Genomic DNA, 16675 nt, shown 5'->3' with positions numbered 1-16675 from the left:
CCGCAGAAAATGTGTTTCTGTATATCAATGACTGTTCAATAAAAAAAAATAATAATGTAGGTTATTGTGTCAGTTCATTTATCTCGGAAAATATAGCCCTACCTGTTTAATGACTTGAAATTTGGGCCACTTACTTATTGGAATAATCTGAAACATACTTCATAAAGCCATGGACTTCTTCAAGAATATAATGTGACCAGCAGGTGTTGAATTTGATTTGATTGGACGGCGTTAAGAAAGTCTATATACCTCAACGTTTGCACCCTGGTAGGTCAACGCTATAAAACAATGATCTAATATTTGAAAATATGTCTATTCCAGGTGCTCAAATAATGGACGACATCTGTTTAAATGAAATAAGTGGCTTATCATAACTGAACTGAACTAGGTGGAGAATGCTTTCCTTGTAGTGAGAGTCAAATTGACAAGCTCCTGGAACTTCTATAGATGCTCCCGTCACTCAAAGAAGGGTGTTAATCAATCAGTCCAAAATCTCAATCCAGTACCATCTAGGTCCTATACATGAATGTATTTTTGGCTGGCATAGGTGATAATGAACCATGGTATCTGGGATATTCAGAAGAAGTGTTGATCAACACAGCTGGACTGCATTATGTGTATTATACCATCATCCATCCCGTCAATAATACCTTCAAACAACACACGATACCAGACCACGGAACAAACCATTTATTTACCTAGATCCAAAACCACCCCCCCCCCCATCGCCTTGGAAGCATTAATACATTCTGGCAAGGCATGCTGGGACACAGGTGATCAGAAATTGAGGTAATTCTAATAAATTTGATGCATTTGATTGGAGAGGACATGAAGAGATGTTAATTGAGTATGACCTATATTCAAGGCATCCATGACAGTACCAGCTTCGCAATCTCTCCTGATTTCTTCCCCTTCTGACTTGATTGATATCCTTGGTACGTTTGAAGCGCAAAAAAGAATACAGCTTCACGAGAATCAACAACACTGAAACAAAAACTAAAATACAGCTTCACGAGAATCAACAACACTGAAACAAAAACTAAAATACAGCTTCACGAGAATCAACAACACTGAAACAAAAACTAAAATACAGCTTCACGAGAATCAACAACACTGAAACAAAAACTAAAATACAGCTTCACGAGAATCAACAACACTGAAACAAAAACTAAAATACTGTACGATAATTCAGGAAGCGTTAATGTGTGTTGGAGTATCATATCCTCGATTCGGTTAACTGAGGGCGCTATCCAGCTATGTCGAGGTTGAGATTTGCTGCTGGAGTTTAATAATCAAGCAATATAATTTTTTGAGAGATTTATTTTTTTATTGTAATACATGTTCATTTCAGTTCATAATTTCGAGACGATATCATTTTAATGCATTATGGATTGTATATGAATAAACTTCATGAAACTGGGAACCAAGAAAATAAAATCATACTTGACAGAACCTTTTATACTTTTATTCACTCCAAGAAACCTTTGAATAATAATAGCGGTATATCTATTCACCCAAGGTAGCCACTTCAATTCCGAAAAATGTTCTCCCAGTGGTCCCTGCTGTTATCACCCCTCTTTAGCTGGGCTGCGTATATAGGCGCTCAAGTATTCAAGGAATTAATCTTGCTTGGTACCCATTCACCTCACCTAGGTTGAGTGCAGCACAGTGTGGATAAATTTCTTGCTGAAGGAAAACACGTCATGGCAAGGATTCGAACCCACGACCCTCTGTTTGAAAAGCAAGAGTCAGAACCACTTAGATTTAACCTCTTAAATCAACACATTGACCATTTGTTAAGACAAAAAGCAAAAAGAAATATTCCGATATAATGATTATTATGACAATGGAATAGCTTGAGAATTAGTAAGTTTCGATCCAAAAGTGGAAAAATACCCATCACAATATTATGTCATAATGTGACGGCAATATGATCTCATAATCTAAATATTACGATTCCTCACAAATTTTACAAAATACAAGGGGAAACCACCTGGTGTGAATATCACAATGATTCTATGAATTGTATTTTTTGTGTGTTTAATGGTAACAATTGTTGCCATGTGAATGATGTAAATATTTTGAAACTGATGAAAAGGAGTCGGGTTTTGTGTGAACAAGGTTCACGCATGCTGGAGCAGACAATGTGACTGAGAAACGATATCCGGTAAGCATAATAAATTAGGAATAGGAAGACCAAGTCCATACCAAAGATTAAATAAATAAAGACAAAAATTGAAACGAAAGTAAATAGATTGAATCAAATGAGCATGAAGGCAGTCAAAGTTTCAATCTGATGCTAAACTGTATGAAACTCTTCCTGTATAACAGCAGGCCACAATAAAATAAGTTATACGTTGCCTGATCAAAAAATGTGATAAATCTCATGAGCTCATTAGTTCATATACAACCAGTGAATGATTTTGTTATTGTATTTTCAACAACATGCAGGACTGTTCTTTTCATTCCCCGTATACTCCGTATACCCCGTAGAGAGAGGGGGGGGGGCACTTTTATTCCAGAATTCTCTGACAAGCCAATAAAAGTCAAATCCAGGGGCCCCCCCCCCCCCCCCCGTATCCGCATTGGGAATATAACGAGATAAAAGGGGGGTAATAACAGAGAGGAAGTGATGGCACCCCCTTCCCGCCATCACGTGAGTAAACGATTAATATACTAGTATGAATAAAATATTATACATCGTGTTGTCAAAATAGCCATCGCTGTATCCCATTCAATATTCAGCCCGTTAACCAAGTATAAAAAAAGATAGCGCGTTTATGACGAATGCATGTTTACATTTTAGTGTACTCTGTTTAAAAACTTGAGAGAACACTCTCCTCGTGTAAATATGAGGCGAAATCCGTTTAAAGATCCCCAATGTCTGAACAGGAGCCATAAAATGTTCTGTGATATAAATGATTATTGTTGTTGTATGAAATGCGTAATTCATTATACATGAATGAAGGTGAGAGGTATGACTCACCAGAGTTTATTCCATGTGTTCATTCAACCAATACAAACCGGCAATCAAAATATAATTCACAAATACCACGCAAACACTTAAAACATGTATTTTATCTCCGTTTATTGTTTATGGGTAGGTCTTTACTATGAAACTCAAACAAAACACAAACGTTACCCCAAAAGCGGGGTTTTCCGAACGACCGTGCGGTGTCCGTTTCTACTTGCTAATACAAATTCTAGTTTCTGAACTATACCATCACAATGGTAATTATGATTTCCGCTTAATGGATGTACACTCCAACAAAATTGAAAGTACAAAACAGGAACAGATTCATGCATAAACAATTAACTCTAGGGGCGCCGCCATGTTGTTCTAATTAGGGCAACTTTAATGTGACTTCATTGTATTTTTCAGTTAAATAAGGGTATATATAGAGATATACGGTCAACTCCTCTCATTTTGAAGGTCTCCTTTCTTTAATATTCACCTTTCCTTTTTTTGAGATTATAAACCAATTGAAATCATTTTCGGTTCAATTGTTGTATTGCACCGAAAATACACTCCAAAGATCATGTTGAATGAAACACTCGAGTATTCTCCCAATTATTTTGACTTTCACCACTCAAAATGTCTGAGCCTGACAATCAATGATAAGGAAATTGTGGTAAGAGTCAAATCAGCAAGAGACAATTTGAATCTCATTGTATACATCTTTATCAGATCATCAAAATGATGTGGAAAGATTGAAGCAGAGAAAGGGTTAGAGAGGGAATGGACCTATATGTCCACAGTGGAGAGAGGAAGAGAGAGAGAGACAGAAGGAGTGGCAGGGAGAGGGAGAGGAGAGGGAGAGAGAGAGAGAGAGAGAGACAACAGGGATAGTTGCATAACAATAATACGCCATCATAAAGTCTTACCGCAAAAAGTCAGTGTCTCAAACTTCCCCGCAAACTTCTTAAGAAAATTATGGATCACGTAACTATGATTAAATGCCAGAAAAGGCGTAACGGTAAAACGAGAAAAAAGTGATGATTCGAAAGTAGAAAAAGATGATAATGAAGAAAGAAGAAAACATACGACTACGACAGACGGGGTTAAAAGTATGCATAATTATGCAACACTTATACACTGTAAAAAATATTGGGTAATTTTTTTTACCACGAGGGTACTTACGCGTCCAATCAATTTGGGGCAGTCGTTTAATGCGGAAAGCATATTGTCCAGTAAGATTAAAAATAAGCAGCAATTACTTTAGAATGGGCAGAATTTCTATCACACTGGATGAATAAAAATGCTCAAAAGAAATGCTCAATTTTTGTTGAATCCATAATTGCCCTCATGGAGCATTTGTACCCAATATTTTTTTAGAGTGTATCTACATGTACGTGTATCGGTATGCATAGAGATAGTACTACCAATCCATCACAGTATCATAATGATTACAATTACAAATATGGTTAACTACGTTATTATTTCAATTACCATGGCAACAATGCCCAGTAGCCAATCGCAATCAAGGTTCCCATGCTAGGTTTTCATGGTAATAGTGCCTAGCAACTAATCAAAATTAAGGTTTTCATGCTAGAAACAATAGTGACAATGTTACCTCTTTTAAAATGAGCCCCGGGACAATGTATAAAAAGTTGAACAATCTATTGTACCCTAAATTTTATGTAACCATGGTAACAAAGCCAAGTTATATCAGTAGCCCAAGAAAAAAATATTTAAAGTTGATAACGATTTCTGTCATAACCCTTAAAGGGATGCCCCGAGCTGAAAATGATAATTATTTAAACAGATAACGAAAAATCAGACTAGCAAAACACTGAAAATTTGATCAAAATCGGACTAGGAATAACAAAGTCATGGCATTTTAAAGATTTGCATTATTCCGGTGAAACAGTTCTAAGCATGTCTTCATGAATATTCATTGGGCAACTTGATGATGTCATATTCCCATTTGTTCTTTTGTATTTTATCGTATGAAATTAGGTTTATTTTTTTTCTACCAATTAAGAGCTGAAAACATTAATTTGTTTGATAACTGATTTAGTGCATTAGATATTCATTGCTGCAACTTATTTCATTACAAAGGAGACACATTATTTACACATAAATGAAAAAATGAAACATATATGATTTCATGTAATAGCATAAGAAAAAGGAAAGTGGGGGTGTGACATCATCAGCCCATGTAATGAATATTCATGACGACGCGCATACAACTGTTTCACAATATATTGTTGGAGCGTTGTGGCCCAGTGGATTAGTCTTCGGACTTTGAAACAGAGGGTCGTGGGTTCGAATCCCAGCCATGGCGTAATTTCCTTCAGCAAGAAACTGATCCACGATGTGCTGCACTCGACCCAGGTGAGGTAAATGGGTACCGGTAGGAAGTAATTCCTTAAGAAGCTGTGTGCGCTATGAACGCCTAGCTTAGCCGGGTAATATAGGAGCGCCTTGAGCACCTAACAAGGTGGAAATGTGCGCAATATAAATATCCTATATTATTATATCGCTTAATTTTAAAATTCAATAACTTTGCTATTTGTTATCAGATTTTGATGAAATTTTCAGCATTTTTTCTTCTGTGAATTTTACTCCTATTTATTGTGATATAAATATTTGCAACCTGGACCATCCCTTGGAGTTCAATTCTAAAAGACATTAAACAAAGTATACAAGGACCGCGAAACCGTACAGAAAAAAGTGAAAATGACCAGCTGATTGTGATTTTCCCATGTTCAGCCCCCCCCCCCCCCCCCTCCCCCCCTTCAAAACCGTTCCGCGGCTCTTACCTGAATACCGTGTTGAAGACAATGCCATATATTCATTTATTAGGCCTACATTATTGCCTATCGTTAGCATCGTAACACTATATTCGACTCCTTATTTTGATGTTAATATGCCATTATCCAACTACGAAAGTTTGTATTTTCCTAACAACTCGTTTTGTCTATCATTGTTTTAAGTCAACTCATATCTTGTTTCAGTTTCTTTTTGGATGTTTTTCAATTTCGTTTTTTTTTAATGGCATTAAAAGGACAGAACATAGGAGGACCACACTATAGAGATATTAAATAAACACACTGAATATGCTCCATTCAAAACAATTCATATTCATTGATCGGACAATAATGTGTTATGATAATAGTACAATTCTTAATAAACGCATAACATACATGTCTATAAGCATGATAGAGAATGATTATATCCGATATAACTTTTAAACATTTTAAACAAAGTTTGCATTTTGCATTTAACATTTACAATAACAAGTCTTTGACTCGTAAAAGGCAGTGTTTCCAAATAAATTTCGCACCGCCATCCCAACTAATTACTGGGGGGGGGGGTTAGTTGTCAGAATGCTTATAATATTAAAGGACAAGTCCACCCCAACAAAAAGTTGATTTGAAAAAAAGAGAAAAATCCAACAAGCATAACACTTAAAATTTCATCAAAATCGGATGTAAAATAAGAAAGTTATCACATTTCAAAGTTTTGCTTGATTTCACAAAACAGTTATATGTTCATCCTAGCTGGTATGCAAATGAGGAGACTATGACGTCATCCACTCACTATTTCTTTTGTATAATATGGAATATTGTAATTTTCTCCTCATTGTCAAGTGATACAACGATTAATTCCTCCCGGAACATGTGGAACAAGCATTGTTTAATACTATATGGTTCAGTCAAGTTGGTCCTTATTTTCGAATCTATAAAAAGTGAAATATTGTATAATTCAAACAATAAAAAACAAAAGAAATAGTGAGTGATGGAAATCATCGACTGACTCACTTAGTTGTGTATATCACTGTTTTGTGAAAAGTAGGAAAACTTTAAAATGTAATAACTTTCTTATTTTACATCCGATTTTGATGAAATTTTCAGCAGTATGCTAGTTTCATTTTTCTCTATTTATCAAAGTCAGCATTTTCCTGGGGTGGACTTGACCTTAAACGAATCCAGCAAATAATCTGACCTGCCCAATCCCACCCTTTCTACCAGGATCTTCCATGTACTTATCTTACACGTGACTATAAAAGATAATACAGATAATAATACCAGGATTAATATAAAATTCGATACAAAGTGATTGTGGGAATACGAACTGAATGAATGCGTCATTACGTGGTCATGGTTTTCCTACTCAGAAAGAGCACAGTCACGCAATGATAGACCAGTGCTGAATTGGCTGTTTTCATGATATACTGCTCTAGAAAATGGGGGGGGGGGCTGTTGAGTTGGATCAATGCAGTGTCTTTGCTACCTACATGTAAAGCTGCCAATATGGTAGATAAATCTTGATTAAATTAATGAACAGTAAAAACAAAAACACATAGTAAAAAAGAAACATTTTGATATCCACATTACTGAAAGCAGTGAAAAAAAAATAAAAATCATCATTACATATTGTACTGACATTAGATCTTTGGATTTTTTTTTGCACGATATGTACATGTACTTGTGATTGAGTAATTTCGTTGCCATTATTCTTGTTTATATTGCCTGGTTTTAACACGCAATTGTCTGCACGCGATACATTCAGGCAGCTTTTCTTAGAAAAGGGAAATATGGAATTCCCCGATATTTCAAACCCAGTGATGATATCCATACACTACTTCTCGGTCTATTACATGATCTTTCGAAACTACATAACTGCTTATACAGTGTATGACTATTTGTATGCACATATCTAATATATACTGTTGTTAATGACCACTCGAATTCTGGATTTTAATTGAATCCTAAAGATTAATTTTCAGATCTCAAAGGAAGAGTTACATTTTTCAGATTTTAGAATAAATCTTCAAACTAAATGAATCTAAAACCTGGTTTATATGTGAATCCTTCAGAATTTTTCAAATCTTGTACGATTTAAATAATCCTTTGATATTCAATTAAGATCTAGAATTCCATTGGGATTTATATCAAATCCATGAAAAATCTGGAAACACGAGGACCGCATTGCATCCATGATGGGTTAGTACTACCAGACCTAGATGGAGCTGAAGTCACGTTTTCTGTAGATCCACATGTTAGAACCAGTGTATACAGCAATGGTCTTACCCTCATCGTCCGCAGCTAGAAGGGGAGCAACAGCTAGGTTGGACGGCAGAACCTTGTCCTCAAAGACTACATCGTGCTTCGTGCCGAACCTGAAGAGGGAAGAAAGTTACTGTAGTCATTAAAAACAATCAACACAAATCATTTGCCAATGTGTTTATCCTTTTTTAAGCAAGGAATCAATAATTTATAATTCTGATGGGCTATTTCGCCTATGTCCCCTGAGGTATATCAATGTAAACATTTAGGAATCATAAGTAATTACTCGAACAAGAAAAAAAATGTCAGTAGCTTTGAATTTCGTTAGTATAAAGCCACATAATCTCAGTTTAACACAAACCCAATTAGAAAAAAATATCCAACTAAATGTATTATTTATTCAAAAGCTTTTACATCTGTAACGATGTAATTTGAGTAAGAAACTCACCCGTCGTATTCAGCTAAAGATGCAAGTTGACGTCCATCCCCCATTAAGTATATCCCCAAGGCAAAGAACCGTCCAGCCTTGTTATCATACTCTGCCCTAGACGCAACAGCCGCAGCCTGCCAGTTGTTCTGCTCGAGAATATTCTCCTTCCGGTCATTCATACCAAATATCTTCACAGACACACCTGCTTCATTCCATCGGCTAGAGCTGTTATCATCAATCCTTCCTATGTTACGGCACACAACTGCAAGCTCCCCATTACTGGTGAATGTCATTTTGATCGGGGAGATGTCTGTCATCCTGCTGAAAACAGCCCGAGAGCACCCGACAATTGTCCGTGCAGCTTGGTCCCCTACTACCACAACGCCATTCTCATTGATGGACAAAGAAGACAGGGTACAATCTCTGCCTTTTTGAGGCACTTCTATCACACCAGAATACTTGCCCCATGACTGGTTTTTGAACAACCTTACACGATTGTCATCAAACAGTACGTAGCTAGTAGTTCCATCTTTACCGAAGGCTATGTCCTGCACAGAAAGTCCATATTCAAACGTGAAAATGTGGCTTGCTTCTCCATCAAGGGAGATTTTACTCAGTGAGTCTTTTGAGGAAGCAACAAAGGACTCAAGTGAAGCATTATAGCACATCGCTTTAAGGGTGTCTTCAAGAAAAACCCCAGACACCTCAATATCTTCCCAAACATGAGGGCGGAAAATGTCACCAAGGGAAGCAAGAGATTCGACATTTTCATCAGCTGGGACGGGGTTAAGCTTGACCTTGTCAGCATATTGCTTGATTTGTTTCAGAGCATTTTCAGGTGTTTTGTCCTCTTCTAAACTAGAAACGACACTCTTGAGGTAGTCATTTACTGCAGCTATTTCAGCATGCTGTCCGTCTTTGAGTGCATTGTCTCCAATCGACTTGGCTTCCAAGGTCCTAGACTCCGTATGCCCCAAGCTTTCGTCCACTGATGCTATTTTGGCAAGCATGACTTGTTGATCGTCTTCTATTACCTTCACAAGGTCATCATGCTTTTCAGTCATGACCCTCGTAACTGTTCGAATCCTCAAGTCGAGGGTACTCTTTAGCTGGTCCTTCATTGCGCCGTAATGTCTTTTGATGCTGGCCCTCATTCGCTTGACTTCCCCTTGCTGCTCTTCAAGTGAACTCCTTTTTTGGGATAATCTTTCCACCGCCTTCTCAATAACTGCTTTCTTCTTCTTGACGATCGACTCCGAATCTTGATTGTGACTAGGCTCTGTGCAGCTATGTCCTTCGCGATTCCGATCCAACATACAGCAAATCTCACATTGGTAGCGTTGACAAGTGTAGCAAAAGCATATGGTGTCCAACCGATGTACGCTGCAGAACTGAGGGTTCTCTGTACGCAACACCGTCACATTGCCTTTGCGTAGATCCTTGAGAGGAATTACTTCATGCATTTTCATAGCTATCATTTTTGAATGAATCGAATGGCAGTTGGCACATATGAAATGACAGCAGGATAGACAGTAGGAAACGACGACTCCATCCCGGCAGTTCTGGCATGTCATAGCATCCTTCTTGGAGTATCCAGCTTCACGTTCTTTGATGCTTTCCTTGAGGCGCGCTACCAGTTTGTTGCTGGTGTAGTCTGTCGACAGTCCAGCTACGCCATTCTTTCCCAGTAGCGTCACTTTCCTACACAGTGGACAATTCATTGAAGCCTTGCCGCCGCGTCCATACGTCTTGTCGCACTTGACTAGACATGATCTACAGAATGAATGCATGCAGGATAGGAAGCATGCATCGGTGAAGTATTCGGCACACACAGGGCATTCTAGTTCCTCACCGATCGCAGTTATAAGCTTTGAATCGGCCATTGCCTCACTGTAGCTGAACCGGAATGTTCCCAACGACAGCCCTGTACATTAAGAATAGCGGGATAACGCACCAATCTGTAAGATAAACAGCACAAAACAAAGGAAACAATATTACATCTTCCGGGTTTTCCCCACCATTCATTGCCTTCGCAATCTTCCCCCGGAGTTTTTTTTTTCGCTGTAGCATGTATTTTTGTAAAGAGTCTTGTCATGGCATGGCAAACCCAGAAATTTATTTCGGGGGGGGGGGGTGAAGACACAATAAAAAAAATAATATTCAAAAGCGATCGAGGGAGAAAAGTGACCGAGCCATAGGACGACGGAATATTGGCATTTTTATAAAGACGAAAATTATTAATTAGAATAAAGTCAGTTGGCCTTTGCGGCTACAACCTGTCATATTTTTACTTGTAAGTCTATGTATATGCGTGTTCGATCTTTGTAAAAGATAACTGAACAAGTTTTCTGGGAAAAGATTATATCCCTAACCATAATGAAATATCGTTTTTATGAAACCATCATGAAAATAGCGAGTTAATCAAGATGCATCCTTAACTCATTAATATAAGGAAAGCGCCTGGATATTTTGAGCCAACGACCTAAATGTAACATGTTTTTTTAAAGCTGCAAAATAACAAGAGAATATAGTTGAACGTCCCAGACCTTTCCTAAAAGTAACATTCTTTTTTCTTCTTTTTTTCTCCTTTCATTTCTCTCCAATTTTCCCTGACAACTTGAAAATAATGGGAGTATACGGTCGCTTCAGATATATAGCGCTGACCTAATATTCTTCAACTCACCGAGCAGTTAAAGGGATGGTCCAGGCTGGAGATATTTATATCTTAATAAATGGAGAAAAATTCACAAAGCAAAATGATGAAAATTTGATCAAAATCGGATAAAAATTAAAAAGATTTTTTAATTTTAAATATTTTCATTATTCCGGTGAAACAGTTCTAGGCATGTCTTTTTTATGAATATTCATTAGGTGGGCTGATGTCATTCCCCACTTGTTCTTTTGTATTTTACTATGTAAAAGTTAGGTTTATTCAAAAAATTTCTACCAAAAAATTTATTATTTCATGTTTTAACATAAGAAAAGGGAAGTGGGGATGTGACATCAGCCCACCTAATGAATATTCATGACGATGTGCATATAACTGTTTTCACAAAATGTTGATGAACTTTAAAATTCAATAACTTCGTTACTTTGTATCAAATTTTGATGAGATTTCCAGCATTTTGATCTGTGAATATTACTCTATTCATTTAAATATAAATATCTTCAGCCCGGACCATCCCTTTAAGTTCAGGAGGTTGCGTAAGATTAGTTATAAATATAGAGGAATTTCAAACAACGAGTTACCCAATATTTAAATAAGCAGAATGTGTGCTTTAGTATTTAACTTTAACGAATTACAGCGCGTAATAATGATGGCATTGTGTGAGCGGAGATTTTAAATGGTAAATGGAGGGCAAAGTCACAGGTCGTCTTTATGTGTGTAGGCCTGTATAGCTATATTGATTTCTGGGTTTTTGTGGAAAGAGCCAACGCAGAGTGGTTAAGGAAGTAAACTCCCAATTGATTCATGCAGTCATTGCCAATGAGGCGCAATCAAAACTACCAAAAAAAAACACACAGCTGTATGGAATATCATCTATTTCCGACTCGACATGAATAAAATGTTCTCGGCAATCTGTTTGTTTACATCCCATGAATGGGAAATATTTCATACGATTTCTGAGTTACAATAGTTATCTATAAGGTAATAACTGCACCCACGTTGCAGTAAAGGAGGTCACATAACAATCTCCCACCTAAAATGACAATGCCTTGTGTCTAGCACGGATGTAATGGTGGGGTTTTCCCACGGGGAAAAATTGGGGGAGGGGGGCGTCTGCACTGCCAATATATTTCCTGAAAGGAGATTTAATTAAACGAAATTGTTCCTGAAATACAATTTTGACAAACAGAATGAAGTTTTGCTATCCCTGCACCGAGACTGATAGATATACACAAGCCCCCCCCCCCTCCCCATTTAGTACATGTTCACTGTCATGCATGAATATGCCTAATAATAAGTCTAAAATCGCTGAACAGTACTGCATTGCCCCCCCCCCCCCCTTCCTCCTCATTTGCCGTGTCACAGCGAAGTGACGATGTATTCCTGCGTGACATTGGCACTGAACGCCTATACAAATGATATGATTTTCCCCCATTCTATCATTGGTAAACTGCCAATAAATACAATTCGAACGATCAACCACGTCAAGGCAACATCTGCATGAATTCCCTCATGGAGTGTACCTATACAATAGACCCCAAGATAAGTCAATTGTACAAGTTCGATTATTCTGACGCGCTTCCTGCTTAAAAAAAATACTCATATACCTCGAGGGGGGGCACTTCCATTGACGAGTGCAGTGGCGTACTGTGGGTCACGGCATGGGGGCACCAGGAAAAATTGAGGGTCACTTAGTGAACGCAGGGAAGTGTTATACACTTCCCTGATTAAACGGATATGTATCTCACTGATCACACAATGCGAGCGCGAAGCGCGAAATGAAAATTTTTGATATTCAGATTTAAAAAGGGACATTATAATTTTTTGTAATCATGATACGTACGTCTCGCTACAAAACAATGCGAGCGCGAATACCGAATCGATTGTTCTCTGGTTTTGGCGGGAGGTGGTTCATCGGAGAGTTGTGACTAATAGTGTAAACATACAATATTGACTTTAACTTTGTATGCCAGTTCGGTTTTTTCTGTCCTTAATTCGATGTGTTTCCTTACATGCACCTGTACTTTTAATTTCACTTTTTTTTTATGTTAATGCATTTTTAGAACATTTTCTTTGTAATTGTTGTATTATGATCACTGCATGTTACATGCTTATTTCATCTGTCATATTTTATGCTTTTTATTGTGAGCTCACATTATTAGCTTTCGGACCTTTTGATGAGTATATTTTGATAAAACCGAATTGAATTTGGAAATTTGAAGCGCGAGCTGAATTTTTTGTATAAATTGACCCCAAACAGGGACATTTTAAGGACTGTTTTTAGGGATCCATTAAGAGTACACATATCTCACAATAATCATCTGTGTTTGTCAAGCGCTTGCTTATTTTGTTTGAATTACATCTAAAAACGTGAAGCACTTTTTGTAGTCATTATAATCATGATTATAATACGCATCTCAATAAATAGTAAACAAATATTGCGAGCGCTAAGCGCGTGCTGAAAATCTAAGAAAATTTAGGAAATTCAGACCTGAAAAGGGACATTCTAAGGCTTGCATAAGAATTCACTATAGACTACGTATTTCACTAACCAGATCATGCAAGCACGAAGCGCGAGCTGAAAAAAAATTATACTCAGATCAGTAAAAGGGACATTTTAAGGACTGATTTTAGGAATTCATGTAGAGCAGACATATTTCACCAATCCACTTATATTAAGACCTCAAAAGGGGGCAATCACTTTAAGTAGTCATGATAAACAAGCATATGTCATTAGAGTTCTACATAAAACAGTAATAACTGGAAGTGCGAGGAAATATATTTGGTGTTTATTCACCTGAAAACATGTTCGAGTACAAAATTATTATATCTCTCGTTAAACAGACAATGCGATTACAAGTATCAAGAACGATGAACATAATAGGCCCAGAGCAAATTATGCAACATAAAGTTATGAAAAAATATTTCTGAATATAACATACTATAGCATAATATAATTTACAATAATTTCTTCTTTCCCCACTACGTTTCTCTTCCTTTCTTCCTCTTTTTCACATTCCCCCTCTTTTTTTGGCAAGCCGATGGAGGGGGGGGGGGTGGTTCATGGACCTACCCACAGAGGATTATTCTATTGTTACTGGGGGTGCTGAGCGTTGTCACAGCTCCCCCAGTAACAATAGATAATCCTCCGTGGATGGTACCATGGGGTACCATGCATGACCATGGACCATGGGGATTCGAAAAGCACCGTAAACAAATATTTCCAAGATCTGAAAAGCACCACTTAACGTATTAGCGTGTGAAACCCTATCGTAAACAAAACGGCACCCTTGACAAGAATTCCCCGGATTGACGATCGGCTTTACCTTTAATTTACTTTCATTGGGTCGAGAACCACCCACACACCACGCTCAAATCGGACCCTATAAACACGTAGTGTTGGGGCAAGAAGTACATCAAGCATATTAGTCTTGTTATGGGCCCTCGCAAATTGGACACCGTCAACACGTAGGTTTCCTAGCGAAACATATATATATATTTTGTTTAGTGTTTGTTTGTTTGTGAAAAAGAGATCCTGTTTACGTGTTTCTTTTTTGTGGGGGGGGGTCACGCATGATATTAATTCGTCAATGGAAGTGCCCCCCGCGCCTATGCCTATACGGACATGGCCGTAAGAAGTGTGGGAGAACTGCGCTTTGAAAACTTACATTTTTTTACTGAAAAATCTCACGAAATTCACCAAAGGTGTGCACGATAACGATATCTTTCAGTTTCACTTTAGAAAATACAAACACGGCTTGCCCCCCCCCCCTCCCCTCCCCCGAAAAAACAGAAACAAAACAAATGCGTATATATATACGGCCATGCCTTATTGGCTATTAACAGTCCGTTTAGAGCCATGTCCATGTATGGACCTATAGTTCCATGATCCAATTAATAAACAGTGATTATAGTTGCATAGCAAAATGACGTGACATACAGTACTACCCATCAATAAAATGGCGGTTTACCTCTGTTGTGCAACTGCAAGCACTGACTGTACTTTAGGCCTGGTCCGCTATGCGTACGTTGTTTCACATCGAAGCTCAAACAGCAACTAAACATGCATGGAGAATGCTTCTCTTTGCGGTGCAGGGAACTTTTCGGAAGACCTCTGTTATAATGTTTACTTTGGGAATATCGTGGGAGTAAGTAACTGAAGTAACTGGCAAAAAGTACACCCATTCATTTACGTATGACAATGGCGAGGACCGAGGTGATTACCAAGGATCCTCGACCTCAGGCGCAGGCTCGTACAACAAGAATACACTGAATACGTTTTCACAACCTGAACATGACATACAACTACTATCACGTGCACGCGCGCGCTAACAGGAGGGCCATGGCGAGGGAATTCCCCTGGCCCTGTTCACATTGCGCAATATAGCGCACTGCGTGCTTGTTTGATTGTGCACTGGTGGTCCGTGAGCTTTTGTTTCTTTGGAATTCAATTCTGACATTATTGATATTATTGACGCAATCAAGCGATTTCAAAAGATAATGAATACAGTAAGCGAGTATGAATACAATTTACGATAGTGACCAATGAAAAAAAATACAAAATAATATGTCAAACGCATTAAGCGCTCTGTAAAATGTCATAATTATTGTTTTCATTATAATTATTATATATATGATGTTTCCATAATTGTAACTAAAGATAATATACATTTATATTAACAAAATATTGCAGTGTCACGTAGTGACAACACGAGTTATGGCGTTTTAAGTCAATTAAGTATCTACTGTTAGACGTCTTACGTTTTCCCAAAGGGTATGTCGCTGTCACAATGCGACTGGAAGTCTATTTAGTGTTAACCCCTAGTAACCATTCAGCTTGTATATAATAAAAGGAATTTGGGTGGTTGACTCTTGTCATAGCCCCAGAGTCAATCAACTGTATCTTCAAGTAAGTGATCAAACCCGCTGGGGTGTAAGGATTAGAATTTTACTTTGACTTCTTGACAAGCTTAGGTCATGAGCATTGGGTCATTTAACTTGATATATTTAGTTAAGTTCAATGGGGCTCTAAAATTCTATAGATGTTTGTTTTTATGTATGAGAGGAAAAGACTGTTGAGAATGTTTGAGATGGGAGTTTTGAATAGGTGAAATTAAAGCTTGGATAGTTAAGTAGTTTTAATTGGATATGTTCAGCGTGGAAGAGTAAAGCAGAGGAATATTGAGAATGTTAATGACTTTGTCTTTGTGAGAGTCAAGATGGAGTGGTGTTTGAGTAAAAGCAAATCAGAAATCGTTTGATTCTCGGGAGAGGAAGACCCTTCCACATTTGGTCTTAACTCGGAGTGTGAGGGTGTGGTTCTCGTAGGCCATTACTTTGGGTGTATGTTGCAGGCTGTGTAGTGCAGGCACAGCGGAGTCTTAATCCCCATCGTTGGCAGGCTGGATCCAGGCAGCACAGGCCAGGTAAAGCCACCACATCTGCCCTCATCTCACCAGGCACGACTGTTCCAAAGAACTGTAAGTTCACTATTTTATTGGTATAATTAATTATTGTAATTAAAAGCAAAACTTAGTGTTTTCAAAGAAAACAGAAATTCA

General features: G+C 37.8%; 1 protein-coding gene across 1 annotated transcript; it reads right to left on the bottom strand.

The window, feature by feature from the left end:
* Positions 1-7232: 7232 nt before the first annotated feature.
* LOC121416333 (E3 ubiquitin-protein ligase TRIM23-like) lies at positions 7233-15385 on the bottom strand. Its single transcript, XM_041609900.1, has 3 exons — positions 15086-15385; positions 8465-10404; positions 7233-8129 (listed from the first exon to the last, which is right to left on the bottom strand). The coding sequence occupies exons 2-3, from the start codon at positions 10327-10329 to the stop codon at positions 7970-7972; spliced, it is 2025 nt and encodes a 674-aa protein (XP_041465834.1). The 5' UTR covers positions 10330-10404; positions 15086-15385; the 3' UTR covers positions 7233-7969.
* Positions 15386-16675: the final 1290 nt, after the last annotated feature.

Source organism: Lytechinus variegatus, chromosome 5 (genome assembly GCF_018143015.1).
Source record: "Lytechinus variegatus isolate NC3 chromosome 5, Lvar_3.0, whole genome shotgun sequence".
Classification (NCBI taxonomy): Eukaryota; Metazoa; Echinodermata; class Echinoidea; order Temnopleuroida; family Toxopneustidae; genus Lytechinus; species Lytechinus variegatus.
Note: the sequence above shows the minus strand (reverse complement) of the source record. Positions and strands in the feature narration are given on the sequence as shown.

Excerpts from the sequence above, each read along its gene's own strand:
- LOC121416333 (XM_041609900.1), bottom strand. The coding sequence starts at position 10,329 with ATGGCCGATTCAAAGCTTATAACTGCGATCGGTGAGGAACTAGAATGC. Across the intron at positions 8,130-8,464 it reads TCTTTAGCTGAATACGACGG|GTTCGGCACGAAGCACGATG; the intron begins GTGAGTTTCTTA and ends TTCCCTCTTCAG.